The 10,256-nt window shown below is 39.7% G+C and overlaps 1 protein-coding gene and 1 pseudogene across 1 annotated transcript; both read right to left on the bottom strand.

The window, feature by feature from the left end:
* Positions 1-223: 223 nt before the first annotated feature.
* On the bottom strand, positions 224-1,189 carry LOC106977906 (olfactory receptor 5A2-like). Its single transcript, XM_015075481.1, is given in 1 exon segment — positions 224-1,189. A coding segment is annotated over 1 exon segment (966 nt).
* Positions 1,190-7,207: 6,018 nt separating this feature from the next.
* LOC106977881 (voltage-dependent anion-selective channel protein 1-like) lies at positions 7,208-9,036 on the bottom strand (annotated as a pseudogene).
* Positions 9,037-10,256: the final 1,220 nt, after the last annotated feature.

Below are 10,256 nucleotides of genomic sequence, written 5' to 3'. Positions count from 1 at the left end.
CTAAACTGAGCATTTATAATATTGGTTTATGTAATGCTATTCATTCTAGGAACCAGTAATGGCCAAACTGTTTTCCAATAACCAATAGGTAAACTAGTTGGGGGAATATTGGAAAGGGGAAAAAAATCTGGTCAACACAAATCATTGTGTAAATCACCTAGTCCAAAACCACATGAAAATCTGCATAGTTAATTCAGCTCATGGCTTCTTTGAAAACATTAGCTCAGGGTGAGAAAAACAAAGGCCCATGAGAATGCACGTGATCCTTTTGCACAGCTTTCCTCATGGCATTTTTAATCTCCTTATTCCTAAGACTATAGATGATAGGATTCACCATAGGGATCACCAGAGCGTAGAATATGGACACCACCTTGTCCCGGTTTAGGGAGTAGCTAGAACGAGGTCACATGTACATGAAGAGACCAGAACCATAGAAGAGAGTCACAGCAGTCAGGTGAGAGGCACACGTGCTGAAGGTTTTGGTCCTACCTTTAGCTGAGCTGATCTTCAGGACAGCAGCAACAATGTAACCATAAGAAATGAGGATCACAAGGACAGAAACCATTCCTACAACAACACCCACAATGAAGTTCACCACCTGGCTGGCAAAGGTATCAGAGCAGGACAGAACCAGAACTGGAGGAAGGTCACAGAAGAAGTGGTCGATCCTGTTGGGCCCACAGAAATCATGCTGATAGACAGAGTATGTTTCAATCAAAGAACTGAGGAATCCACCCACATAGGCCTCAGCCACCATCTTGAAACAAAGTGTATGGGATATGAGGACTGTGTAGAGCAATGGGTTGCAGATTGCAGCATAGTGGTCATATGCCATGGCTGCCAAAAGAAAGCATTCAGTCAGCCCCATTCCACAGAACACAAAGTACTGCATGGCACAGCCAACAAAAGAAATGGTTTTCTGCCCTGTGATGATGTCAGAGAGCGTCTTCAGAGTTGTGGAGGACACATAGCAGATATCTAGGAAGGATAGGTTACTGAGGAAGAAGTACATGGGCGTGTGCAAGTGGGAGTCCATCCTGATGAGGGCAATGAGGCTCAGGTTCCAGGCTAGGGTCAGGAGGTAAATCCCCAGAAATAACACAAAAAGGAAAATCTTCATTTGAGGATGGTCTGAAAATCCCAGGAGGATGAATTTTGTCACAATCGTGTTATTCCTTCCTACAACCATAGACCTGCTTCCTGAATAAAGGAAAGAAACAATCCTGTGATCAGTAAGATTGTGTTTGTTATTATGTAAGTGGATATTTCTTGGAAGATCATATAAACCATGAACACCAACTTAACATCACAGCCACCTGCTAAGCAACCTTCTTGGAGGAAGTCTGCCCATGATAATCTCTTGGCACTATTTAAAATCTGTATGCTATATATATTGCTGATTAGAAGAGAATCCATCAAATGGAGACTAAACATTTTTATCACTATAATCAGAGTTGTCATCACAGATTAAATCTATCACTATCCTACATTATCAGCTTTTCTAATCCCAAGAAAATGTATTGATAAAAAATTAGGGGTTTACCTTCTAAATTATCCCAGATCTTAATTCAGTACCAAAACACTTTCATAGTTAGTTGGGCTTGACTCTTGTATCCTCAGGATCTCCTGGGCCATCCCTGACTCCCTGAGAACTGTGCAAAAGTGACTTCACCACTCCTGATCCGCATTTTCTCAACTGAAAAATGGGAGGGTTGAGTCAGATGAGTCTCAAGGTTCCTTTGGACTTCAGTTTCTTATGGCCTTTTAGACTTTCTGACTAGAAAATATAAACTCAGATGAATAATAAAGTTAGGAATTTATTATATTTTGTATATCTTTAATGTAAGAATCTGAAAAAGCAGCTAAGCACTACAGGCTATTATATTTGACATACTCCATTTTGAGGCAGCAAATCTAACCCACAATAAAAAATAATCCATTCTTCTAAGTAATAAAACCAAGAGAAAAAGTATACATACACATGCTTAGAACTAGAAAATTTTTTCTAATTACCTAATAAGTTTTTATACAGGTCACTGCATAAAATGATCAAAATTTGGATGAACACAATCAACACCATTATGGGATAGAAGGGCCATGAACAATGCCTCCATGGAACATCAAAGCTAACTGAAATTGGATGAGCCATTGTGGTCAAGAACAAGCAGAAACCAGTATTTTCTGAGCAAGAAAAACTGGAGAGAGTTCATTAGATATTCAAGGACAATATTTAAGGATAAGCATGGAACAGCTTTGATGTCATCAGGCCAGACCAGATTATCATATTTAAAGCATGAGGGATGCCCGTATGCATTTTGCATTAAGAAAGACAAACGGCACTGATCTAAGATCAAAATGAGGAAATATAAATGGGTGCAAAATGAGGAAATATAAATGGGTGTAAAAAAGGCAGAAGTACCCTGGGGAAGACTCAAGGCTAAAATTAAAGTTACTGATATTTTATCATTTTATGAAATTTGACCGCTCATGCATGTTTGCAGCCAATTGCAGCTATCTGATGGTGTTTCTTTATCATTCATCATATTAAAAATTGTTCTACATGAAGAGGTTGTCAACATCACTAATCATCAGGGGAATGCACATCAAACCACAATGAGTTATCACCTCACATCTGTCAGGATGTCTGTTATTAAAAAGATGAAAGATAAGTGTTGGTGAGGATACAGAGAAAAGTCTTGTGCACTGTTGGTGGGAATGTGAATTGATGTAGTCATAATGACAAACACTATGAAGGTTCCTCAAAATTTTAAAAAGGAAACTACTGTATGATTCAAAAATCCTTCTTCTGGATATACATCCAAAGAAAATGAAGCCAGTATCTTGAAGAGATAGTTCACTTACGTGTTTATTGCAGCATTATTCACAATAGTCAACATATGGAAAGAACCTAAATGTCCATTAATAGGTAAATGGGTAAAGAAACTTGAGGTAGATGATTATGATGGTGGTAGTGGTGGTAGTGACGATGATGATGATGATGATGATGATGATGATGATGATGATGATAGATAAATATATAGATGAGAGAGAGAGTGGAATATTATTCAGCCATAAGAAAGTTGGAAATCTTGTCATTTGCAGCAACATAGGTGAAACTGGAGGACTTTTTGCTAAGTGAAAAAAGCCAGACACATAAAGATAAATTCTGCATATCATTTGTGGAATCTAAAAAGTCAAACTCATAAAAGTAGAGGGCAGAATAATGGGTGCAGGCTGGGGTGGTTGAGGGGGGAATGAGAAAATATTGGTCAAAGGGTGCAAAGTTTCAGTTATTCAGGATAAGTTCTAGAGATTTAATGAACAGCTTGGTGACAATAGTTGACATTATTATATATCTGAAGTTTTCTAAGAAGATAGATCTTAAATCTCAAAACACACACACACATACACACACACAAAGGGTGACTATGTAGAGGTGACAGATAAGTTATTTAGCATGATTGTGGTGATCTTTTCACAATGTATACATATATGTGTGTGTGTGTGTGTGTGTGTGTGTATAACAGATGTGCCAATTAAGTTAAAATAAATACATACTACTAGCTTTGTGTTTTCTAAAATTTAAAATCTCCCCACAATCAGTAACTGATTGAGGAGCCAAAACCAAGAAGAGCCAAGACTGTTCTTCACCATGACATTAATCTGTGAACCTCCCAAGGAGAAAATAACATGAGTTTTGTGTTTCTCATCTTATTATTTTAGAGAGAGAGAGAGAGAGCTCAAGCAGAGGAGAGGGGCAGAGGGAGAGAGAGAAAGAATCTTAAACAGGCTCCATGCTCAGCACAGAGTCTGACACGGGGCTTGATCCCACAACCTTAAGAGCATGACCTGAGCCGAAATCAAGAGTCAGATGCTCAACTGACTGAGTCACCCAGGTGTCCCTGTGTTTCTTATCTTAATGAAATCTTCCCTGAAAGAATGTAAGCTACTTAAAGGCAGGCCAGGAGTTCTGTTTATTGATCTACTTTTTTTTTAATATGAAATTTATTGTCAGATTTGTTTCCATACAACATCCAGTGCTCATCCCAACAGGTGCCCTCCTCTGTTTATCAATCTCCTTATTGATTTATCCTATCATAGATCTAGAACAGTGTTTGGGACATTGGCACGGTAAATATTTGTTGAATGAATGAATTTTCTTCACTGCTTATCTATAGAGCTTTCACAGAATGTTTAGCTTATAATTAGTGTTCAATTATAATAATATAATATGCAATATATAATCTAATCACAAACATTATTAAAGGCTTATTGAGTACCAAAGGACTTGATTTATATTAACTCATTTAATCCTACCTGGAAGTGTGGACTTACTCTGCCCCTTTTACAGATAAAATGTGGAATAGGCTGTAAAATATAATTGTCATTTTTTGGATGAATGAGGTTGGGAAGGAAGGAGCTTAACTTACTGAATTACTTCAAACAGAAGTGTCCTGAGATCTCTTCCTACAGAAGAAGAATTGTTGGTTGCTTTGCTCCACTAACATTTTTTCTAAACTTCACTTCATCTGCATTTCCCACTGCTCTATGCCTGGTTTCTGGTTCAGTCAATTTTTTGTGGTTTGGCCTCATGCAAATAGTAATATCTGCTTCTGGAATCCCTGCTCCTTTATTACCAAGTCTTCAAAATGGCCTTAGGGAGTTCATTATTTTAATGGGCAGGGATAGCCACACTTTTCCTCCACATGGCTGCCCTGTCATTCACTCCTGGGTCCAAAGTAAAAGCCCAGCAATCATTAGAAGCAAACATTTCTGAGCACTAATTGTTCTCTGGGTGATGGGGACAGGGAAAACCACCCATTGCCAGAGTCTTATTTGCAGCCTCCTGTCTTATTCTTCTCTGAGCTTTCCCTGATCTGGGTCCAGGAAGACATCCTTTTGCATTGGTGGGCAACCTTCCACTTTGAGACCCTTCATTGGAAGTAAACCACACACAGGAGAGTTGGGCTCAAATTCTGACTCTGCCATTTTATCTGTATAAACATGTACACATTTTTTAAATCTCTGAAATATCCATTTCCTTCCTTGTAACACTGGTGTAATAATCATTATACCAATCTCAAAGGGTTGTTTGTTAATGAAATGAGATGCAAACAGGTAGGTCTTAGCACAGTGCCTGATGAATAGAAATCACTCCAGGAATATTGAGTAACGACATCATTAACTCTGTCTCCAGGGTCGTGGCCAAGAGCTCTTTCCTACTTACTTGACTTTTTTGTGTGATGAAAACAGTTTCTTTACCCTCTAATATTTTGGGTGCTACTCCCAGCACTGCCATGACCTAGATATGTGGCTGTGGGCAGGTCAGTTAACCCCTCCCCCCACCTCTCAGGGCCTGAGTAAATTCGGCTCATTTTCCAAGGACCCCTCAAACTCTGAAAATCTAAAATTTTGAGACACTCATTTCCTGGTTTTTGAAACTTTTGTACAGAAATAAAGTTTATAAGAAGGAGTTAATCTGTTCCATGGAGATCAAGTCAGCAAACCTTAGCCTGAGAATAAAAATTAATTAAGTGACAAAAATATCTTCTATGTGAAAGAATATAATTACTGAGATTCTTGACACAAGATAATAGGCTGAATTTAGGGGAACAAATTTAGCAACTGAGATCACTGAAAGAAAAAAGTAAGTGACTCCAAAAATAGACTGTGAAGGAAAGAAGGTAAGGAAGTTCTTTATTTAAAAATTTTTAAGTTTATTTATTTTAAGAGAGAGAGAGAGAGAAAGAGAGAAAACGAGCAAGGGGCGGGGGGCAGAGAGACGGGGAGAGAGAGAATCCCAAGCAGGTTCTGCACTGTCAGCTCAGAGCTAGATGCAGGACTCAAACTCACGAACCATGAGAGCATGACCTGAGCCAAAACCAAGAGTCAGACACTCAACTGACAGAGCCACCCAGGTGCCCTGAGGAAGTCCTTTATTAAGAGAAGCATTTTAGGCTAGGATTGGGGATATACTGGCCCAAGAGAGCCTGAGGCTAAGAGAGTCAAGCTCAACTATGAAAGTGTTTTGGTACTGAATTAAGATCCCGGATAATTTAGCGGATAAATCCCTAATTATGATCAATACATTTTCTTGGGATTAGAAAAGTTAATAATAGAAGATAGTTATAGATGTCATCTGTCATGATAACTCTGATTATAGTGACAATGATTATTGGCAAAGTAAGACTGAGAAACTCAAGAATAAGAGCAAATTCTAAATTAGCAATGTCTGCATTTGATAGGAAAATGTAGAGTGGGGACATTCGACATATTTGCCAACCTATTCTATAAGAAATTTAAGAACAAAGAAGAAATTTGTTTTATTAAATTCACTTGGCTATAACCATAAACTCTCATTACCCTTACTTTAAAATATTGGACTTCATATATGATTAAATTTAAGAATGTAAAGCAGAAGGTTAAGTGAATATCAAAAAGTATGAAAGCAAATAGCACATACAAGAAAATAAACTTCATTTAGAATTACAAATTTTAGGAGGCAATTCTTTGAGAGTCAACTCAAAATTTATCTCCCTAGGATTCTACACATCTTAGATTTTGTTTACTGACAGCTTCTCCTAAAATATGATTTGCTTTAATGTTTGTTTAACATTTTAGCACAGCTACTTTAATGAGGTTATTCTAATTGTTTCAAAGGAAGCCCAGAGAAAAATCTGGAGGTATTTTTGACAGTAAAACACAATCTCAGTTCTCAAATTGGAGTTTGAAAAGTTATCTCAGTTTGTATTTCCACTACTGGTGAGGAGTAAAACTGTCAACCTTTTATAGATCCAAAATCTTTTCACAAGATATTCCAAACAAAGGTAAGGTACAAGATGAGAGTAAATTTAGAGGTTTTAGAGGTCTTAAATGTATATATAAGAGGAAAGTGCTAAACCGTAAGTTACAGAACCAGAGTTCCAATTCCTATTCTGATGTGGGAGATTAGGTTCTTAACCTCTCTGGACCTCAGTTTTTTGCTCTAAAACAAAATACTAAAGTGGAAGACCTCTAAGAACCCAAACAGTATGATTACAACTGACATAACAACTACATTAACTATATTAACACGGTTTCAACTATATTAACAAATCATCTGCACAGAGGACTACTAGTTTAGGCCCTCCTGTGGAATGTTGCTGCCACCTAGTGGAAGTATGTCTAAACTGTATGATCAGGTTTTTTGGTGGGGTTTTTTGGTGGGTTTTTTTTTTTTTTGAGGTTTCAATATTTTATTCAAGTTTTACTTTAAGTGATGTTAATTACAGCATTTGAAGGGGAGGATCTAATTCCACACAAAATGGAAGACTCTAAAATGTACCCATTAAACTGCTAAAAAATAAACTGAGTGGCGAGAATATAACAGAAGTCCAATTTAAATTCCGAATGTTGTCACCATGTGATTACAGTCACAGAGACTCTTCCCAGCTTGCAGCTGGGACTCTTAGAAGCTATTTCATACTCTGGTGCAAGGGCAAAAAAAACACAACATGAGAGGGAATTAAGTCCTGAATTATTGGCTTCATCACATCCACCTTCTCCACCCTAAATGGCACAAAAGAAACAGCTACCACGCCCTGCAGACTACTTCTGGTGTAAAAGAGGTGATGGACTGGGGTGGAAACAGGTCATGAAAATCTGTCTAAAAAAGTCTCTTTCAGATGATTTTGTACACACCACCAGTGAGTCTCTCCTTCATTAGGGTAGGAAACCAAAGTTAATTCTCAGGAAGTCATAATTTCATCCATTTACTCAATACCAGTTTACAAAGTGCCTACGAAGTCTCAGCTTCCACTTGCAGCCATTTCTAGATAAAAAAGAAACCTGACAATTCTAGAGGGCCACCAAGGTCCCCCAAAGTCTACAGCTGAAAGGACTCTTCTTGGAATTGGGTTTCTTCTGTACCTCTGAAAGGGTAACACCTTAAAGCTGAATCATCTTTAACCTGGAGGTCTAACGTGATATTTAGGAATACTCGCATCCCAGACATATTGACATTAAAAGGTACACTAAATTCTGAAGGTAGCTATGTTCAAAATAGTTTAAAATTAAACGATTGTACAGTATTTGTTTATGCCTGAAATTCCAGTCCTAGACCAAGCTTGTGGCCACCAGCATTGACATTCTTGCCATCCAGCAAAGCTGAGAGCGTCAGTTTGATACCTGGCTTTAGGGTCTGAGTGTATCCTAAACCTATCAGGCTGGAGTTCACTTTAGCCGAGAAGCAGGCGTCAGGATCGATCTGATACTTGGCCGCTATTCCAAAGCGAGTGTTACTATTTCCTGCTGTCCAGGCCAGATTAACGGCGGTCTCTAACTTCTTGTTCACCTTCTGATAAATGGAGCCACCAAACTCTGTCCCATCGTTTACGTTCGTGTGGAGCTGGAATTCGTCAGTCTTGTAGCCGACTGCAAAGTTGCTCTGGGTCACTCGAGACTTTGCAGTCTCAAAATTCATCTGGTAGCCTGCCAGCCAGCCCTCATAGCCCAGCCAGCACCAGAGCGCCGCGGATCGAAGGGCCGGCGATGTCGAAATCCACGTCACGGCCCAGGTTGATGTGCTCCCGCTTATACCCTGTCTTGATTTTAGCATTCTCCCCCCCCCCCCCCCCGCCCCGTGTTTGGTGAGAAGGATGAATCAAAGGTCAGCTTCAGTCCACGTGCAAGCTGATCCTCCACAGTAATCTCTGTGCCTAGTGTGTCGTCAGTGTTCATTTCTCCCGTAAACGTCAGACCATATTCAGTCCATCTGTACTTGGTTTCCAGACTGCCCGTCACTTTGGTGGTCTCAGTGTTGGCGGAACCTGAGCTCGTAAATTCCAGTCCATTCTCAGATTTTGTCTTCAAATCGAGTTTGATTAAGCCAAATCCATAACCCTTGGTGAAGACATCCCTGGCACATTTGCCAAGATCAGCATATGTGGGAGGCACAGCCATCTTCTGCTCGGGGTGGGGGGTGGTGGCGGCGGGCTCGGCGGCTGCTACCGCGGGGGCTGCAGCGCGAGGAACGGAGAGCAGCGGCGGGGCCGAGGGCGGGACCTTTTTTATGTTAATTTTTGAGAGAGAGAGAGACAGAGCGCGAGCTGAAGGAAGGGCAAAGAGAGAGAGAGTCTCCAGGATCTGAGCTGTCAGCACGGAGCCCAAGGTGGGGGGGGGGGGGGGGGGGGGGGCTCAGACTCACAAACCGCAAGATCATGACCTGAGCCAAAGTTGACTCTTAACCAACTGAGTCACCCAGGAGCCCCATGTAGGGTCAGTTTTAAGAGGTGACCTTTGGGGACTAAAATCCACGTGAGAACCTAGCATTGCAATAGCAATTGATTATCCTCAAACAGTATATACCCACTATGCTCTAAGCATTGTACTATATATACCCCTCAAGTTCCTTAACTCAATACCATCATGCAGTTCAATTCTGGGAAAGGAACTAGACCAGGAGATGGAGCAAGTCGCTAAGCAAATTGAAAATGGTGAATAACACTAATCAACAAATATATTTAGACAAGAGTGATGTAATTGAGAATAGGCAAGTGACAAGTTCACATTCAAGGTACCATTTTAAACCAATCAGATTTTTAAGTGCTTTAAAAGAAGCATCATAACATAATGAAACAACAGTCTAGAAAAGTGGCCATCCCGAGATAAAAAATATTAAAAATGGGGGGGAGGGGGCGCCTGGGTGGCTCAGTCTGTTAAGCATCAGACTTTGGCTCAGGCCATGATCTCATGGTTCGTGAGTTAGAGCCCCGCGTCAGGCTCTGTGGTGACAGCTCACAGCCTGGAGCCTGCTTTAGATTCTGTGTCTCCCTGTCTCAGCCCCTTCCCTGCTCATACTTTCTCTCTCTCCCTCTCTCTCTCTCTCTCTCTCTCTCAAAAATGAATAAATATTTAAAAAATTTTTAATTAAAAATGGTAGTGTTAACACATGGCATGAGTCTTAATCCTGCCTGTTTTCATCTGAGTGGTCTTGTGCACCTCCCCTGATTTCACATCACCTCTTCATCTGTGAGATTCAACCAAGTGTATCAACATTGTATGATTGTGTCGGGATCATATATGCACCCTATATAAAAACCACTATATAAAAACTATTCAAATGGAATGATTTTTAAATTATCAATTTGGCTCAGAAGAAACACCTCCAGCTATAGAATTCTGATACCAGTTTATTAGAAATTCATGGTAATCTATATTACTATTGTTCCCAGCTAACTATGTTTTTATTAAATACCAACTAACTACTGTACATGTTT

This window comes from Acinonyx jubatus, chromosome D1 (genome assembly GCF_027475565.1).
Source record: "Acinonyx jubatus isolate Ajub_Pintada_27869175 chromosome D1, VMU_Ajub_asm_v1.0, whole genome shotgun sequence".
NCBI lineage: Eukaryota > Metazoa > Chordata > Mammalia > Carnivora > Felidae > Acinonyx > Acinonyx jubatus.
Note: the sequence above shows the minus strand (reverse complement) of the source record. Positions and strands in the feature narration are given on the sequence as shown.